Below are 20,188 nucleotides of genomic sequence, written 5' to 3'. Positions count from 1 at the left end.
GAAGGTGCTCCTGCCCATGGCAGGGGGCTGAAACTGGATGAGCTTTAAGGTCCCTTCCAACCCAAACCATTCTGTGCTTCCATGATTATTACAGATTTATTACGTATTTTCCATATAATCCACCCCTTTTCTTAGAGGAAAGCAGCTATAATGCAAGCCAGTATTTCTTTAAAAGGAAACTTGTTGTTCCAGATTGCAAGACAAGAAAATGGCAGTTTGGTGTATCCAGTGTCATTGGCAGTAATCAGCTCACTTTGGTGAGATTCAGTGAGAACAGCATAGGAAGCCTACAGTCTTAAGAGCCAACTGCTCAGACACTCGGAAACCTGTAATGCATGAAGTACTACTTGGTTTTTTGAATTGATGCCACTAGCTCACCACCATGGAAAAAGTAATCTTCAAGATTAAAAAAGAGGTTTATGCTGCTGCTGCATTCACCAGATCCAGTGATGTTCCCAAAAAGGCACCTTCAGTCTTGGGAGAGTAGAAAATTCCCCATGTACAGAATGTGGCTGGTAGATCTACAGTAAATAGGCCAGTTCTCTTACCTACAGGTTTTGAGGGGGGAACCAACAACCCTTGCACCTCCTTAAGCAGTTAAGCAGCAAAGGCTGTTACGTTTTTCCACTACAAACAGTCCTTCTATCATTCCATGACAGCTGCCTCTCACATTACACCACACCTGCAACCCAGAACTGACAGGAAGCACGACCCAAAAAACCCCAGCCAGTTTCTATGATGATAGGACCTTTATTCGGGAACAAACAGGTAACTCGACAGAATCACCTCAGCCTTTCCCTCCCGGCTGCTGAGGCAACCTGAAGCCCACCAGGCCGGCGACCTCCTCAGGCGAGCGCTCTCCCCGGCCGTGGTACTCCTGGTGGAGGGCCTCGTGCTCCCGGACGCTGCGGAGCAGACAGAGATAGGTGGCAGCCTGGAAGTGCAGCTCCTGCTGGGCCCGGCACAGCTTCTCACTGGTCACCTGCAGAGAGCAGCCATCAAGCCCCAGGGACTTCACACGCCGCCCCGACGCCACAAGCAGGGCCAATCCCTCCCCGCTTCATCTCCCCGCCAGAGAGAGGTAGAAACGGGTGGGTGAGGGGAGCCGCACCCCGCGAGTACCCGGTTGGCGCGGAAGGCCGCGACTATATGCTGATAGGCGGGAGTGTCGCGATAGGGGCGGCCCGCCCTCCCGCTGGCGTGGCGGAGTTCGCGCAGGAGCCCGCGCAAGGTCCGCAGCGGAGAGCCCAGCGCCGCCATCTTGCGCACCTCTTCCCCCCGACGGCCAATCGAGCGCCGCCGCCTTCCTGCTGCGGCCAATAAGGAAAGCGGCAGAAGGCGCGAGCGCGCGGATTCGTCGCTCGCGTCTTCGGCCAGGGAGGGCTGTCGAGCGCCGAGTCGGGCGAAAGCCTCCTCCAGCCCTCCGCGCTTTGCGGAGGTCAAGTGCTGAAGGTCGAGTATCGAGAAGAGGCCACGCCAAGGCCCGTGCGTTCCCTTATTGTCTCTCTCACCGGGCCGTTGGTTTGGGGGCGGCTCTTTCGGGCCGCTTGCCGGTCCCGAGCGAGGTCAGTGGGACCAGCGGAGGGGCCCGTTCCTCTTCGGGCGGGTGAATTGGCCCTGGCCTCCTCCCTCTCCCCCCCGCAGCCCACGTGTGTGTCCGAGGTCTCTCGGTACAGCTCGGTAGAGCCCAAGGTGGGGAGCGCTCAGTGATCCCAGAAGACGCAGACCCTTTGCAAGCCCGGGCCGACGCTCTGGGAAGTGGACGCGGCTATAACGTTCCAGAGCGGGTGCGGGACCCTGCTATCCCCTGGGTGGAAAAATATACAAAAAAAACAGTCCACCCCAGATGGGACTCGAACCCACAATCCCTGGCTTAGGAGGCCAATGCCTTATCCATTAGGCCACTGGGGCTGCCGCAGAAAAGTCTTCTGTGTAGGCACTTCTGTTCTGTCCCCGCCCCTCTGCCTTTTATGGAAAGGGTGGAATGCGTCTGACTGGGCAGCGCCTTCCCGCGCGTGGCTCGCAGGCCGGAAGCCGTGTGGCCCTGTGGGGGCACTGGGCGGGGTTACGCGTGGTTCTCTTAGGCCCAGCGGTGAGGCTGGGGCGCGGGGACACTCAGTACGAAGGGGAGCGTTCTGTTTCTTACTGCTCGTCTGGTAGCTTTCAGCCGCTGCTCCCTGCTCGCAGCATCGCCCTTGACTTTGTGGCTGCCCCGACTGAATAAAGCTGGCACCTGGCGCCCAAGAAAACCAGCAGTGACAAACCCAACACAAAAGCCCCAAGGACACCCCTCCAAGTGAAGCCTTTTTACATCACTTTTGTTATGATAAATCACAGAGACAGGGCTAATATGTACATTCCTCTTTATTTAATACAGCACAGACACATGACATTTTAAAAAGGAAAATAAAAAGTACACTCATGAAAAAAGCCTGTCGCAGTCACGGACAGGGAACAGCAACGCCGAATTGGGTAAGGCTCCTCCTGCAGAACAGGCGTCTGCCGGCAAGGTTGGATCCCAGAGCTAAGTCTGCTGCCAAAAAATAAAAATACTAATAAATCTTTGCACTCCCTTCAGGAAAGCACAAAATACACGGGCAAGTCCCTTCTAGAACAGGTGGAGGTGGCATCGCAGATACAAACCCTATTTCTGTGTCTGGACCAAAGCATTGGTAAAATGAGAAATGCTCTCCAGCTATTCTTGCAGAAGTCCTGTAGTCCTGACCTCTGAAAATGCCAGACTTCTCAGGGATAGCAGACCTGAGTATCTGGAAGGAGTGAAAACATGAAGTAATGACACAGAAGAGAGTAAAAATTGGTCTGTTAGGGCTCCACTAGCCACGACTGGGAACGTGCAGGGGAACAAACCAACTTCCCAAGTAACAAAAGACTTAACAGCCATTAAACTGACCAGAACAATATACACATTTGGAACTGATGAGGGCTTTCTGTGGCAGCAGCTTCTTCCTTTTCCTGCTTCAGTTCAGGATGGAAATTATGCAGGCACCAGTTCGTCTGGCAAAGAGCCTTACACACACTTTTAAAAAATCAAAATACAAAAAAGGGAGACAGGTGTATTTACAAAATCCATGGCTGGTACAGTACATCATTTTTAAGACACACTAAATGCTACAATCTTTCAGGTCCTGAGATTATTACAAAAAAAAAAAAAAATAACAAACAACCCAACAACTCAAAACTTGCGTCCAGGTCCAGTTTTATGAGGAGTGAGGAAAGAAATCACACATTTTAAACACAGCATCCCATGAAGTTACTGGAACATAACTCCCTAAAAATCCAAATGAGGTGGATTTCAACCCAAATGTAGCTGCATTTGGTTGTTCAGGTTTGTTGTCACAAGAGGGGGAGCATTTCACAGGAGAGTTGCCCTGGAGAGCTCATCAGGTAAGCAGCACAAGCTGTTTGGATTCTTTAAGCCCCATGATCCAAAATATGTGAACACTAAGAGGAGGAAGGTGACCTTGTACAAATCTATGCTGGACTGAATAAAGCATCACAGATCACCAACTCAAACAGGTTTGCCATCTCATGGTAACTGTGCATTCCTTTCTTTGAAGCTGAGGAATGCAAAGAATTCTAGCTGTGATTTAACATTAGTTTAGAACAAAACACTTGGCCAGCTGTGCTCCCCAGTGAAAGACAGGACAACACTTTGTCCATCTGTTTCCCAGCCTTTCATTGTCTTGGGGACCGCAGCAAGTCAGGTAGTTAAGCTAGCAGTGACCAAACTTGCTAAAACATATACATATATATATACACACACTAAAATGACACCAAATAAAGGATATTGAGGCCAAACTTCTGTTGAGGAGATGATCCCCACTACCATTAGTTGTGTAGGCAGGTATTTGGATGCACTGTTCTTCACAGGGCCTCTATCAGGCAGAACTAGAGGGACTTGCACCCACACCTGGGTTGTTTTTCCCAATGAAATATTCTGAACATAGTGCTTTTGTATCATCAGAAGTTATAATTGCAGATGCCCTTTTATTATAAGCACCTGACTTCAAGCTAGAGAACGCCAACATTTTATGGATTACTCATGAAATGCTTCTAACTCTCAGTAAAAGAAGACTACAAGAGACAAATCACGTAACGAGGGTACTAGTTTAACTGCTAAAATATAATGCTGCTCAGTAGACTTTTCAGGGTAAAAAGTAGTAATATTGCAATTTATTTTTTTAACAGTAGTCCAAAAATAAAATTTCTCCATCTATTTCCAGTATGGATCTTGAGAACTATGCAAGAACACGGAACTAATTGCTACATGATAGGATCACCTGCAATAAAACACACACTACAGTTCTCACCTCTGAGCTAAATTGTTATCTGTAACTACATACAAGACTAAAAGATCTGTGAGAAATAACCCGGGGACCACAATTTAGCTTTTCTTTAAAGATCCAGCTACTGTGTAGCTGGTAACTCCTCTTGTTTAGAAGCAACTTCATTTAAGTGAGAAATTAATTCACTTTCGATATTGGAAGGAAACCTGGGATGTCTCATTAGTTTCTCCCCAAATAAAATCTGTACATTTAACAGTGCTGTAGCTTTTTAAACCAATTTTGAGAGCTGAATATCCTAAAAAACTCTCAGAGTAAAACCTGTCACAAGAGGCGATTTTAGCTTCCCTCTTAAAGCAACTTCATGACACGACACAAGATGTTGCACAAGTGAAAGGGTTTCTTTTTAAAATACAAACTTTTTTCTTCACGTTAGCAAAAAAAAAAAGACTTTTGCAGTACAGACATTCAAAAAAATACTCCATTTTCTTTGGGTAAAACTTCAAGAAGTATTAAGAGGGGTAGCTGGGGGAAGGAATGCATGTAACACTGAAACACATAAATACTTATCTGCATAGTTGATATTAGTGACTACTAATCAAACTAAGGCCTTCTCTGGAAAAAGCTCAGAACACAAGAAGGTTTCTTCCCCCACTTCTCTGGCGAAATCTGGTAAGTCTCAAGCTCTGGCTGCCTCAGCAGCTACTTGTTTTGGCCTGCAATGGTGGTATCTCTTGACTGGTTTTGGTTGATTTTCTATCCCTTCTCTTGGTACTAGACAGTAATAAACGTAACTATCTATTGATAAAATACATCTGCATACACTACTGGGCAAAAAGAAAAAAACCACAACCAAACCAAAACCCCTAAGTATTGCGCATGACAGGAGCCAATGTGTACACTGCTTGCTTTGGGTTACTTCACCATAAAGGAAAAACTTACTAGTTAATGGTTATAACTTAAGCAGAAGATGACAGCAAGGGAAGAGACCGAAATTCACTTCTAGATACAAAACATGGGTTTGTTTTTTTTTCTAGATTTGCTCTGTAGAATTACAGCTGTCAAAATGGCTACAAAATACAGACCTATATCCTTGACTACTGACAAGATTAGCAGAGTTTTATTTATGAGGAGTGTGCAAAAACAGCTGTAGGGAATCTCTGTACTTCCCCAGTTTTGGGCCAGTTCCAGGCCATGCTGATCTCTCAGCATAACTCATAGCAGCAGCAGGGCTTTCTATGGCCCCAAAAGGCTATTACAGCAGCAAGGGATCACCGGGTCATAGAAAAAGGATGATGAAGCTGCACCAGAAGTTTCCACAAACAAAGCATTCCCCTACCCAACAGTTATCTTTCCAGTGGCCCAGTAAAGCGTACTTCTGGCTGCTTATTTTGGCAGTGATTTCTTAAGCAGTAGACAGACACAGATTTTTCACAGCAGCTGTGTTTGTTAAAAAAGACTGTAACAGTCAAGCATCACCAGCTGTAGATTCCCCATCTCACAGATCAGCCTAGGATAAAGAGCACATGTGCCCAAAGTAAATTAAACAGCAACACAGGAGCCAGGTTAGCTCAGTTTACTGCCACTGGTGGATGTGGCACAGTTCACTGATGCACTAAGGCAGATTAAGAAGAACTCTCACTATCACTGCAGCTAGCTGACCTACCAGCAACAGTCCTATCTTTGACTGGCACCATTAGATTGGTAGACGTAATCTGCCTATGGCCTAGTTTACATAAACAGACTCACTCAAACACATGAAGATAAGCTAAGAACTGAAACAGCAGATAGGCTATTTTCTGCCACAGGATATTCAGTATCTTATTTTCTGCTCTCTAGGTAGATTCTCCCACTTAAAAAGGACTCTTCATTCCACTCTGGAAAGCAAATGCTTCCTTTTCATATTGCAACTCAAAATTAGATCTTACCAGGAAAACACATCACAGAACTAGCACAGTCTAGTGATGTGTACATCTGTTACCTTAATTTTAGCACTTGGTCAACAAGTGAACTGATAATTTCAGGTACACATTTATAATAATCATAAATTAAAATAGATAATTGGCACAGAACTATTAATAAATCACTAGATGATCTATTGCAGATTTGCTAATTTTGTCAGAGAACAAGGAAACAAACACAGACACTATTATAAGGGTTCACTTGCAGCTAACACAGGAACTTACTGCTCATTATATTAAAAGAACAAACCATTGATGAAGTCTCAACAAGTAGAGAGAAAGTACAACATGAAACGTACTTCATGGTGAATGTTTTAGGCAGCATGGGAAGCATAGCCAGGTCTAACTTCAATTAGCAGCTGCACTCTTGCAGGTTTTGCCGAATTCCTTCTTACATATGATGCACAGTAGAGAGCAACAGCTTTGGTAGATGTGTGAGTCCCTGCAGTAACTCATGTCAAACAGATGTGACACATAAGATTCTTTGCGATTCATCTCAACTCAAAGTTGTTGCAAGCTGCTATTTTAACCTTCTTTCTTTCCCCCCTCGTTGGGCTTGCTAGCCACACATCTTTGCCTCAGCAATTGTATTTAATAATGTTGCCAGACAGGGCCCATAATGTTTTACTTGTGACCTAATTAAGATCCAAATTTAAAACCTTCAGAAAACAATGCAGGAAGTTTCATTCCCATTAGCCACTTCTTTCCTCTCATGCACATATATGCACTCATACACACTCCTTAATTGTACTGCCATCTTTGCACAAACGTTCGCCTTTCAAGTGTTTAATAAAGCCAGCACAGGATGCAGAAGGATGAACAGGTTTCTCAGGAATATTGCTGTATATATATGTGTGTGCGTGTGCATATGTGTGAGCAGGAGAGAAAGAACACATAAGCACATAGAACCAATGCCATGGTACAGCAGCTATGAAATTACACACATTACACACTTTGTTTTCTTTACAAAAGGGAAAAATAGTTTAACAGCATAAAGCCATTTTGGCAAGCTTAAATTTTTCCTCCAAAATGCCTTCCAGCACTTCAGGATCTCTGAGAACAGTTTAAAGAGGTTAGGGAAATAAAATGAAAAAATTATTAAAAAAAAAAAAGGCACTTAAACAAAGGACAAAGGCCTGAATCAAGTAAGTCATGGAGGGTAACAGCCATTACATCAGAGCCAGGACCAATCAAAATGTACCAAATTTTTTAATGTCTATAAAATTAAAATTGCATAAAGTGTTAATTAATAACTCATTTACCAACTGCTTTCACCTTCTGGTTCATTTTATGGTAAAAAAAAAATTAAAAATTACGAACCCAAACAAAAACCAGGTGTCCCTTTAATGATTCCCCCTCCCTGATTCAGCAAAAGATGAAAGTTAGGTGTGGGAGGAAGCCTTCCACAGCTTGGCTACAGATATTCCCTGCAATGCCATCTTCAAACATATCCAAAACACAAGCAGAAGAGGGACCACTGTGCCTTCACCAAGTCACTCAAAAAAAAAAAAAAAAAAAAAAAGAACAATTAAAAAAACCCAAAACAAAACAACCCAAAACCAAATCCCAAACCAAAACCAACCCAAACACCCCAACACTTCTAATCCACCTGTGGGCAAAAACTACTCAAAACAAAAAACTGTAAACTAGATTAAAATTTGCTAATAAATACACCCAAAAGTTCATTTTACAAATGTAGCAGCAAATGTGATAAAGTTAGTTGGAGTACAAGATGACTCCCAGAGGGTTAATGGTTCACACAACTGATGACAGCTTGGGAGAGTTGCAGGATTTCTCTGTTTTCATGTCCTCAGCGGTCTTGCACCAAGTGGAGAAGGAGTGTGGAGGAAGGGTCAGGTGATGGGACTGCAGGAAGGAAACAGGCTCTTGGCACCTGTCCAACCCCCAAATCTGTGCATCAGACAACTCTGATCGGATTCAAACAAGAAGCAGAACCCAGGTAATTAAAAGTTACTTCTGATTAGCAGAAAACAGATGTGAAACCCACAGCATCCACACTTGTGACTTAGTTGATCAGTATTAGTCATGTTTCTCTTATCAACAGAGAAGGCCAGACAAAGTGATTTAGGCCATTTGCATCTTGGAGTGGGAGAACACTGCAGTTACAGTCCAAGGGATTAGAAAGCTTTGCAGTCTGTTTTTCATCTAGCCTGCCTTTTCTTTCTCTGCAAGTGTCTTGAAAGGATTTAAAATAGCTACTGCGACTTTTGGGACTTTGGATCATGTAGCAGAAAGTATTACCCAGACGGTTTTAACATCTAAAACCTGTGTTTGAAATTATTGCTTGCATTTGTTTGGAGCTTTCAGTGAGCTTAGCATGTTAGCTCATATACAGTCCCCAAACCAAGTTCAGCCCTGCTGCCTGGAAAGGACAGCTCTACGTGGCTTTCTTATTGCTTGTGAATACTGAGGGTTATTTAGTATGTACAACTACAGTTTATTTATTAACAAAGGCCCTTAAAAAGTAGTAAAAACTTCGGGGAAAATGTCTTTAGAAGAGCTGTTGTGCAGAAAATAGTAAAACATTAATCCAATTTTGCATTTGGATGTTGCAGAGATCTTTCACTTCCCCACCCTGTTTATGCTACCCACAAAGGTCTCTAGGAGCCACTCTATTATTTCCTTTAACTTGGCCTTGCTAGGTTTAACCAAAGAAAACAGCCAGTAGGGGATGTAGACCCTTTCAGTGCTATGTTGCTGATTCCAAAGAAGCTCAGGAGTGTAATGACAACACAGTTACCCTCTGGGGGGCCGTTTGAACTAGCTTCACAAAGAACATGTGGTCATCTTTATTCTCATCATCCTACTGCTTATTTCCACAGTAAGCATTAGTTTATTTGTTTCCCAAGACTGAGAAGCTCAAAGGCCACACAGACAAGACTACTCTTTACCCTTCTTGAAATTTACAGGATACTCCCCCTAACTGAAGATGAGGCATACTTCCAGGAAGGGAGGGATGCTGAAAGGAAATTAGCGATGTATAAAGGGCTCCAAGTCTCCCAGCCTAAAATTTCTTAAAATATGAAGACAAAAGACATCAATTTGAATGAGATACCTTGAAGAAAACATAGAAGAGGTAGAACTCTCTTAGGACAGGCTCTTTATATATATTGCTGTCTGATGCTCACTGCTGCAACTCCCTCAGCTACGTACATTGTTAACAAGTACGCAGTTTGACACAGTTCTGAGAATCAGCATCTTGCCAGAACTGTTAGGTCTCAAAAACTGGAAGTTATCTTCCTTTAACTCTTCCTGGAGAAAAGGTGGTGGTGGTGGGGGAAATCAGATAAAGGTTGCTTTCTGAATATATGATACTCTGTCAGAATTTGCACAGTATTAAGAATATCAGGGTCTACGTAGCTGTATGTTTCAACTCAAAATTAACCTTGATGATGGAGGTGCAAGATTATCTAATTAACATGCCACATACAAAACATTAGCACTAGCTAAAAAGCATTTAACTGGCAGATGCTGTGGAGTGAAATTAATGAACTAATGCATCTTATTTTAATTCAATCTGTCTTTCACAGAAGTGTTGTGCAAAAACATTTATTGCTGAGCTCAACCCAACATTTTATACTAAATACACAATATATATTATTTTAAATTCACGTATATATATTCATATAAAATTAAAATGAGCTCTAAATAGAAAAGAAACTGTTGTCTGGTCTAAGAAAAATAAATCACATGTGAAAGAAACCTGAAAGCTGTAAGTTAATCTAGAAAAAAACATTGAAGATTCATTATCCAAGGGTCAGAGTCTCTCTCAAAGGTGTGAGATAACGAGTAGTCACTAGTTCATTCTCAAATTGAATTACTGGAAAGACTAGTTACTAGGAATTTCAGCATCTCTGATCAAGGGAATGTTTCAGAGTTCAAGGAGAAGGGCATCATACACCTATTTGCTCCTTTCCCCTATGACTTATTTCACTTTCTACCATTCTCGCCTTTCACCTGACAGCGCAAGGGGCTCAACAGTGAAGTTCTGTCCTAGTGTCGAAAGTGCAACATATGCTGGATACCTCCTAACCTTACAAATAAACCAGTTGATGTATTGCTATTAAAAAAAATAAGAAACCCAAACAAAAAAGCCAGCTTTGCAGTCTTGTGCTACCATGCAAGAAAGAACTTCAGGTCAGGAACTCCCCAGGCCAGCAGGGGCTGGACATGCTGGAGACAACCCATTCAGCCCCCAGAAGAGAAGGCACCTCTAGTCGCTTTTGAACGACTCCTCTTTGGCTAATGCCTGAAGCAGTATTAACCTGGCTCTGGAATAGGTCACAAACAGTTTTCTTTATCTACCAAATCAGTATAATGCATGGCTTTTGGGAGGAGTTAGATGAAAGATGAGTAAGACCTAGAATGAGTGAAGAACTGGTTGTTTTATAAAAAATAAACAAGTAGAACATTACTTAATTTCAGTAGCAGATAAGCACAAGGCAAAGGAAAACGAAGCTTAACAAATAGGACTGAAAAATCAGTGTGCCTTTAAAAAAAAAAAAAGGATGTGAGCAAGAAATGCTAGTCTGACCAATAAAATGTAGGTTTCCTTTTCATGTAAATGGAAAAATTTTCAACCCTTTCCTCCCTTAAATATTTTAAAAAACCAATCAAATAAGGAACAAGAAATTTTCCCACATCTTGATATGCCAAGAGACCTGCTTTTGAAGACAACTCTCTAATTAGACTGCATCCATCTGTAGGCTCCCTAAAGCCAAAACAGCCTTGTAACATTGGAAAACATGCCCGTATGGGAAATTGCATTTGTGTAAGGGTTTAATTATAATGCAAAGTGTCCCAGCACCACCTCTATTCTAGATAACTTTTGGTCCACAACCATATAGTACACTCAGGACCTACACATCGTATACTGGGCACTTTGGGCACTAATGAAGGGGATGATTCCACTTTACACAATGGATGGAAAAACCAATTCCAGCTCCTCTCACGCTTTCAACTCTTCATTGGACATCACTCAGAAAGAAAGAACAAAACAAAACACATGTTTGTGCTGCTGTGGGTTTGACGATCAATTTCTTTTAAAAGCCAATCAGAACAGGTAAAAAAGCTTGTTTCTTTAGGCAAGATCAAACTATGACCAGTCTGCATGACCAGGAGGACCAGTCCTCCTTTTCCTTCTCTCTTTGATCAAGTATTGTTTTCTTTTTCTTCTTCCTCTCACCACAGTGCTTGGGATCAAAATATGTAAACATCGACAGAAACAGCAGCCCTGTGACAATAAGCACTTTCCCAACTGGGCAGATTCTGTCAGCCAACCAGAACTGCTTCAGCTCCCTTGCTTGTCCAGAAGTCACTGGTTTTTTCGCTGTAACTTAGTGTCCCCTTTACTTTGGCCTCCATCTGCAGTTTAGAGATAGGAAAAGGGAAGAATAAAAGCATGGGTGACCTTTTATTTTTATAATTTACAGCAAAAGAGACAGGACTTTAACACATTCAGCTTTAGCATTACCAAAATGTACATTACAGGGTGGAAGACTGCATCTTCTCTATAGTTCATTTATTAGAAATAGCACTATTGAAACCTCAGATATCAGCCTTCAGATGAAAAGATACCATCTTTCTAAAGACTAAGTTGCAACTTGGGACAAAAACAAACAAACAAACAAATAAATAAATAAAGTCTTTCTTTGAAAGTCTTTACATTTTAATAAAGCATTTTTAGTATTTTAGTATTCAACCCATGGCACTTACTGTGACAAAAAAAAATTATTATACCCAATAAAGCCAATTGGTTTCCACAGCCTCTTAGAGCAACACTGCTCAATTTTTTTGGCACTGAGAACAGGATGAGGAACTCCCACCCTTCCTGTTCCTTCTGGAAAAAAAAAAGCCAAAACCCAACAAACCCACCGAAACAAAACACCTACAGACAGCAAAGGAAAGAGCAGAATCTAAATAAACTGCACTTTCTAAAGCTTTTTGATAGTTTTCAGCATCGCCTTACAAACAGAAAAAAAAGATGTTCTACTTCAAGCTTCTCTACCAAAATATGCAACTCTTTTCAAGGACAAAATTATCAGGGAAGGCAAATATTCCATTAGGGAATCATTACACTGTACACACAGGTATACAGTCTTACAAGAAGCATGAAGAAGCTTCCAGCTGGAAGGTCAGTTTCTCCTCCAATGGAGAAATTATAACTGAGTGGAAAAAAAATAATCTCACCAATACAGACTTTCTGCAGCCTGTAAATAATCATGTTAGGGTCCCGTAAGTAGTATTCCTCCCCCCCGCCCCCCACCTGAATTTATACACTTTGGTTTCTAGAAGTGCTATAATAATTGATGATTTTGAGCTTTTTTTTTGTTCCTGACATTAAAGACAAATAAAGAAAAAAAAAGAAAGTTCAGGTTCCTTAAATTCTCCTGTGATAGAATGTGTACTGTCAGCTGCTACTAAAGCTTGTGCCTCTGCTGTGCCTCTTTTAAACCAATTTCACTTCTGGTGCACATTTTATTTCAGTTTAGGTCAGAAATCTAACTTCTAAGTTAATAAGGAAAACACAGTGTCTTTACCTGTGTAAGCTTGCTGCAAGTGAGCAGGCAGAGGTGAGTGAGACAGTGTTGCTGCGTGCTGAGCACCTGGCTGTAAACCCTTCAGTAAGTCTGGGGGAAAAAGGAGAGCAACAAAGATAAACCTTAAAAACAAGAAGTAGCCTTTATGAAATAGGAAGATTTTATTTTTAGGGTATAGTATATTTATTTTTAGGATTTATAATACCTATATAGTAGCATGCCAATTTGCACTGATTTCTGAAGATGTCTCTCAACAACAAAGAATAAGTATCTGATAACATTCCGATGGCTGGAATAAGTCAACAGAAACAGACCTATTCAGATATTGTTAATAAAAGTCACAGCAAGGACCATGCCTTGCTACTGGGATGCAACTCTTCATGTCATTTCCCTCAGCAGAAAGGCCAAGAATTAATACAGCTTAAAACCCCAAAGAATTTCTTTTCAAGCAGCAGGGAAAAAAAATTAGTAAGTGCATCTGGGTTGATACTTCCTCTTAAGAGAACTGTTTGATATCCAAGATTACTAAGCTATTTGAAGTACTCGCCATATTAAGTCTTATTTGTGTTGTGGCATTTGGAGATTTTTAAGCTCTGTTCTTTTCTGAAGATAGAGTATTACAAGTTCACCCAAAAAGCATGTTGAAAACTAAACATATACTGTAAATGTAACAATGGAGTTAAGCTTGTATCAAAGATGGTTCATAATTATCTTAATTTGGATAATAAAGTTTTACCAGTGAAGAAATCACATTTACTCTCCTGCACGGATTTTCATAAATCAAATGGGAGCCTCCCAGAACTTTTTTGCTTCTCTTCTTAAATTCCATTTTCAGGATGCATCCTTCCTTATAAGCACAGTGTGGTAACTGATTCCACTCACTCTGAGTTAGGCTGTGGTGGAAAGCCGCTGAGGTAGATCCCGAGGTGGTTGTCACTCCAGCTGTGTCTGTCCCAAAGCCAAGCAGCTCCAAGGGAAACTGGAAGGGCACGGTCACAGGTACAAGGCCGCCCAGCATCCCAAAAGGAGTTAATGGTGCAGATGTCACGTTCTGACTGGTTACAGACAGGGGTGATGCCATAAGAGTCAAAGGTGAGGCGTTAGCCAGTAATGATGCTCCTGCTGTTGACTGTACAAAGAAAAGGAGTACTTCAAGATTTTAAAGCTTTGAGTTGCATTCTTTAAGGAGATAAACAACTATCTTCTGTTAACAGTGGCGCTATTAAGAAGAGTATTAAACTATTAATAAATATCCACTTATTTACTCAGGAGGTCTTCTCACTGTTCATCTATTAAAAAAGTACAATTATATCTTAAATTCAGACATGGCAGTATGGTTCATCTCTTATGTTTTTCTCAGGTCATTTCCTCTATCTCCTAACTACGCATTGCGTCTACAGTCACAATCTAATGCAGCATCTTCTATGGATTAATAATATGAGATCATCAGATGTAGATCTGAAGTTCTTTAGAAGCACAGTATTACTCTCCCCTCTCCAAATCTGGGTCTTAACAGAACACTAACTTTCTTTCTGAAGTGGTTGCTTAGAAGCAATGATTTTTGAAAATTAAGATTCATATATAAAAACTCCATACTTAAAAGAGAAGTCAGGTTACCAAAATACACACATATGTAGGCATACATATGTATACACATGTCAAAGCAAAAGGCAAAGGGAAATAATCTCTGAACTCTACATAGATCACAATGAAGTTAAATTCACTGTAGTTTATAAATGAAAATGTTGAGATTAGCAGAATATTTTAGCTCCAACAACTCCCAGATTGCATTAATTCCTCTAAAAGTAGATCATCTTGTTCTTGTTTAACAATTATTTTTCACTATGCAATCGTAATTTTATAGGCTAATATGCAATTAATTATATGTTAATATTGTCTAATAATCTACTACAAAACAGTACAGAAAGCATTCTAAATCAGACTCAAGCTCAGATATTTCAGATATCAGTTAAATTGACTCATACTTTTAAGACTTCAAATCTGTGTATTTATAAATGTAAGCCCTAACTAATCCCAAAACTGAGAATTATTTTAATGATTCACATTGAAATGAAATGGAAGTCTCTGTGACTTCTGTAGTATCAACTTACAGAAGCAGCAAAGTGATTAAAACTCTTAGAAGCAATAGAGTTTCTATTACCAATTTCTGGTCTTAAGGTATTCAGATGAAAGCAGCTAAAAAAAGTTGCTGCTTATGAGAAAACACCCTGTAAGATGTGATGTTAGTAGCAAGTGTTATTATTGGTCATCTTAGGAGTGACAACTTCTAAGACTTACTCCATCCCAGAAGTAGGGTATTAAAGTATGCTGAAGGTTTTCATCCCCGATTATTCTCCTTTGCCTTCAAAAGTACTAATTGCACAATAAGCCTATGTACAAAAAATGCAACCATTCATTGTCTATGTGATCTTTACTGCGCAGCAAAATAAAAAGCCATATAGTAATTCTCTCGTAATTGTGGTTTTGTAAAATGCCTGAACACAGAAAACAGCTTCATAATATGCTCTGTCAAGACATAGCTTACTCCATCAAAAAGAGGAGTGAAGTTCAGTGATGGAAAGGGCTATGGAGAACGCCCTAAGAGAGACACAGTTCAGAGGTTTCTATTTATTTCACCCATATTAGCACTTCATAAAAGGGTTCATCCTGGTCATATAAATCTGAGTCACTAAGATCCTTAAAAGTCTAAGCCAGATTCTGGTAAGGAGTACTAGTGGTAGGGTAGAAGCTTTTTAATGAAACCACACTATAATCGCTGAATTTTAGATTACTTTGTCTTTGTATTCTTAAGATGTAACTTAACTGAGTATTCCAGAGTAAAATTTCTGTGGATCTACAGGAAGTGTATGCTTATATTCTGGTAAATATAAGTGTCAATCAAAAGGGTAAAGGAGGGAAAGTCTTCTTGGAAATTCTTCATAGTTAGGAACATCTTTATTACATGAAATCATCTAGTCTGATCTTCAATGTAAGAGACACTGAAGATATCAACACAACATTCTAATGAGCAACTCAAGTACCATTCTCATCATCTGACTGATCAACAGTATCTCAGATAGGAATTAAATCCCTAAAGCTTTAATGGAAAGGAGATTCACTTTCAGCCTTACGCAAGTTTTTAAAAGTTCCACTGCAGTTTGCAGTACTTTGTATCTTAGTGCACTGTACCTAACAACTACTCTGGAATTAAGTTCAGCAGCCACTGGATCTTTAAGGCTAAATATAAAGCCCTCTTATCACCAATCTCTTCCCCTTCATTGTACTTGGACTGGGAGGTAATTTGATTCTAATCTTCTCTTGAACATATTCCATACCGTGCTTCAGTCTGCACAGCAGCAAAAACACTATTCTATGGTTTATCTGCCTTGCACCATTCTTCTGAACCATTCTGAGATTACGAAAGTAACTTCTGAAGTGTCAAAAACACCCATATAGAAAGTCACAATAATAATTTTAGGGATACTATGTGCTGCTCAGTACCTCTAGCTGATTTCCCCATCCTATATACCAATACATATTATTTTGCTGTCTTACAGTACACTCTCATGTTACTTTATTATCCACCACACCCCCCTCAAGTCCTTTTCAACATCAGTGTCTGCCAAAATACATTTAATTTCCCAGATCATCAGGGAAAAAAAAAAAAAAAAAAATCACTTGCCTTTAACTACAGGGAGGTTTGCCAGAATTCATCTCATCATCCAATACAATACTATTATTTCCCTCATTCTTCATCTTTAAGCATTACCACACTCATTTCACATTTTCTTCTACATCACAGCAATTGTATCCACTGGATTCTGTTGACTGCACTAGGAAGAAACAATTCCATTCCCAGTCCATTCACTGTTGCTTTTTTTGTCTCCACTAGGCACCTTCCAGAGTACCCAAACTGGACTGTATCTGGCTCACCTTTTTTGTAGACTCACACTGGCCCTTGCACAGCATGTGGGTTAGTTGTTGGGTTGTTTTTTTTTCATTCAAAGTACCCAAAATAATGAAAAGGCTCTGTCAGAGCCCGCCAGACATTTCTTATTTACTGTAACAGACTTACAGTACAATAGGATGAAAGACCATAAAAACATCCTATTAAAAAAAAAAACAAACCAACCTTCCTCCTGTCATTCAGCTGCATTAAGAAAAATTTGCTAACAAGCTAAAAAATTACAAACAATTGCTAAAAGCTGAGTATACATCCCTTCCATACAATAGCTATGTTCACTGTTCAGAAAAATACAAAGCTTTCCATTTGCTGTACAAGACCCTGATTTGCAGCGATATTGCCTAAGTTTACTTAAGTAGGTGGGTTGGAACTAGATGATCTTAAGGTCCTTTCCAACCCTAACTATTCTATTATTCTATGATTCTAAGTAGTAAAGACCTCAGAATAGAGAAAGCAATAAGGAGAGCAAAACCTCAAATCAGCTCAGTAATTAAATAGTTCCCAGTCAGAACATTGCACAACTTGGGAAAGCAAGTTGTCTTCTGAGTAAATCATAGGTTTGCATGGGGTTTAGGACAACAGTATTTTCAAAGTATTTGCTTTATATGACTGTTTTAACTCCAGTGCTGAAGTTCTGCATAGCTCTCAAACAATTTCTAGGATATTTATATATTAGAGATGTCTCATGCAATTTGACTAGACCCTAAGACATAAAATACATATTTAATCACAAATACTAAATAAAAGCCCTGCATGTGTTAGCTTTAAACACAAGTCTTACTTTATACTCAAACCATAAGCAACTGAACTCTAGTTTTGCAAATTATTTATGAAGCTTGGCAACAAATGTACCAATACACCTTTTCATGTGACCAGCACCATTACAAATAGGCAAATACGCAAGAATACACAAACCCAATAATGCAAGGAAATACCACATCCCCTGGAAATATGGCCACAGAAGGCTTACCTTTTCTAGTGTTCTTAACACGAACAAAAAGTGTATTCTGTTTCACAGAATAGAACAACTAACATTTAATAGTGAGGATTCATTCCAAACTGATCCCTGAATTTCACATTAGCTGGAAATACCTATTCACTAGTGAGAAAGAGTTTCATCAGTATTAACATTTATGCTTAGTAAAGTATAAGCATTAAATTTATGACACATTTGCAAATCAAGATACTGTAAGACAGAATGTTTACGAAGTAAGTGTGATAAATATTAATGCAAGGTTTAAATGTAAACTTGCTAGATGCGTACCTGCACACTGGCTGCTACAACTGGAGACCCTGAGGCAGAAGATGGTCTGTGTGGAGTTGACAATTGTTTAGTAGCACCCTGTGTTCCACTTCCTGCTCCCCCAGACAGACTAGTCCTAGTAGCTCCACTTGAGTTAAGGTTACTGCCTCTGCTGGCAGGTACATTCATTCCAACTCCACCCAGATTATTTTTACCAACAGTTCCAGAAGGAGAAGAGTTGGGCAATTTTGAAGAAGCCTGAGGGTTCTTTGCAGGCTGAAGGCCTGAGGTGCGATTAGAGGGCAGCAAATTCACTGTGGGAGACTGCCTGCTGATATTTACACCACTGGACTGTTTATGAAGGGGGTTGTTGCTGGAGTGACTACTCTGGGAAACTAGTGCACTTGAACTGGAAGAACTAGGTGTTGTTGCAGGCCTGGGGGATGAGGTGGACTTGGATGAAAATTTAGGTGATGCATTGGGCTTGGGTGTGACAGAGGGTTTAGATGCAGTGGGCTTGGGAGAGGCAGCAGGTTTAGGAGAGGCAGCCATGGAGAAGGGAGGCTTGAAACCCTGGGAAGAAACTTGTGACACCATAGCCTTGGCTAAATAGTTACTAGAGGTAGAGGTGCTGGATGTTGTCCGAGAAACCAGTGGGTGAGACACTTGAGAGCCACTTCCAGATGATGGATTAGACAAAGGCAGGCGATATACTACAGACTTATCTTGAGCCTTGATGACTGGTGATGAACAAGACAATTTGGGATTACTACTCAATTTTACCACTGGATTGGTCTGTGATTTACTAATAGTTGCTTGTAAAGGAGATACATATTTCTGCTGTACAGCTGAATGCTGGTGCACCTTTGTCACTTGTGATGTTGAGGAAGAAACACCTTGAGCCTCAGAAGATGATACCAAGATATTAGCATCCTTGGTTCTCTGAGAGGTGGAAATAGCTGCTTGGGTCTTAGTGGAAGAAACATGAGTCTGTGAAGAGGAAGAAGCGGCTTGGATCTGGCTTGACCTCTGTAATCCTTGCTGAAGTAGTTTGGCTGGCAAAGGCTCTAAGGAAACCTTAGGATTTTGAATTGAAGATCCAGCAATAAGGCCTGAAGAGATACCAGTGTGAATTAGGTCCTGGGGTTTCTTTGGTACTGGCCCTGTGTGACCAGCAATAAGACTTGATGAATGGGGTGTCTGAGTGGGCTCTACTTTCTTCGAAGTTGCCAGTGGCAACTTACTCATAATGCTTGCTAGTTTCTCTTCCCTCAGTCCAGGACGAGGTCTGGATGTTGTTGTGTCTATGGTGGACCCAAGAGGTGATCCCTTGGCACCGTTATTGATAACTGCCAGAGCATCAGAAATAGAGTCCAGTGAAGGTGGGTGGAACGAGAGGTCTTCATCCAGTGAGTCATCCAAACAGATGGTCTCTGGAGCTGGTGTGCAGCTAGAGCTGGCTGGGGTGCAGACAGGCGTGCTGGAACTCAGTACAGTAGTGCAACTTGAACTGACTGAAGACATACAGGTTTTCTGTTCTTTTTTTGGACTGAAGTCCTGAGAATATAGAGACAGCACAGGTTTTAATAGCCTTTCTGGAGTAGATCTAGTCTTCTTTAGTGCAATTCTGTTATTCTGTATATTCAGATGAACTGAAAAAGATCTACTATTGAAATTAGGTCTTTTAGTCCTTCATGCTAATTCAATATTTGTGTTTTTAAACCTATTTTTGCTTAAAACCCGTTGCTCCATGTAACTAAGAATGTTTCACACAGTTAAGAATAATTTGTGAAGACCAGGGTAGCTAACCTGACTGCTAGGTAAAATTGCTACTTTACTAAAACAACACCTAGTCATTGTCTAACAAGAACCTCTATCAACTTATGCTATTCTCCCAACCACATATTTTTTCCAGTCTTACCAAATTTAATACAGCTGACAAAGAACACAAAGCACACTAAAAAAAAAGTGCAATTTTATTGGAACCAGTACCTAATAGTTATTTTCAAAGAACTAATATAGCCTAAAGTTACAAAGCTATAGAGAAGTCTTTTGAACTACTTTTTTTTTTAAGTGCTACAGCACCAAGTCAATAAGCTCTTACAGCATTTCCTGACGGAATCCTTCTGCCAGAATTTTTCTGGATCAGAGGCAGG

The 20,188-nt window shown here is 40.8% G+C and overlaps 2 protein-coding genes and 1 non-coding gene across 5 annotated transcripts in view; all 3 read right to left on the bottom strand.

The window, feature by feature from the left end:
* Nucleotides 1-727: 727 nt before the first annotated feature.
* FMC1 (formation of mitochondrial complex V assembly factor 1 homolog) lies at nucleotides 728-1,300 on the bottom strand. The gene is made up of 2 exons (XM_013129349.2): nucleotides 1,123-1,300; nucleotides 728-982 (listed from the first exon to the last, which is right to left on the bottom strand). The coding sequence occupies exons 1-2, from the start codon at nucleotides 1,258-1,260 to the stop codon at nucleotides 788-790; spliced, it is 333 nt and encodes a 110-aa protein (XP_012984803.1). The 5' UTR covers nucleotides 1,261-1,300; the 3' UTR covers nucleotides 728-787.
* Nucleotides 1,301-1,838: 538 nt separating this feature from the next.
* Nucleotides 1,839-1,911, bottom strand: TRNAR-CCU (transfer RNA arginine (anticodon CCU)). The gene has a single exon. It is a non-coding gene; the product is annotated as a tRNA-Arg (tRNA).
* A 435-nt stretch (nucleotides 1,912-2,346) lies between these two features.
* The window catches only part of UBN2 (ubinuclein 2), a 56,314-nt gene continuing 38,472 nt past the window's right edge, over nucleotides 2,347-20,188 (bottom strand). The window contains exons 14-18 of one of the 3 annotated variants that reach the window (XR_004549607.1): nucleotides 18,054-19,589; nucleotides 13,708-13,954; nucleotides 12,826-12,915; nucleotides 2,644-11,650; nucleotides 2,347-2,533 (exon numbers count right to left, since the gene is read on the bottom strand). Coding sequence is in view for 1 of the 3 variants with exons in the window: in XM_034062727.1 (XP_033918618.1) it covers nucleotides 11,601-11,650; nucleotides 12,826-12,915; nucleotides 13,708-13,954; nucleotides 18,054-19,589 (1,923 nt within the window). In the remaining 2 variants the exon portion in view is untranslated. Of the gene's footprint in view, nucleotides 11,651-12,825; nucleotides 12,916-13,707; nucleotides 13,955-18,053; nucleotides 19,590-20,188 lie in introns of all 3 variants that reach the window. The other 2 variants (XR_004549608.1, XM_034062727.1) reach the window with 2 other exon arrangements.

The sequence above is a fragment of the Melopsittacus undulatus genome, chromosome 5, assembly GCF_012275295.1.
Source record: "Melopsittacus undulatus isolate bMelUnd1 chromosome 5, bMelUnd1.mat.Z, whole genome shotgun sequence".
NCBI lineage: Eukaryota > Metazoa > Chordata > Aves > Psittaciformes > Psittaculidae > Melopsittacus > Melopsittacus undulatus.
Note: the sequence above shows the minus strand (reverse complement) of the source record. Positions and strands in the feature narration are given on the sequence as shown.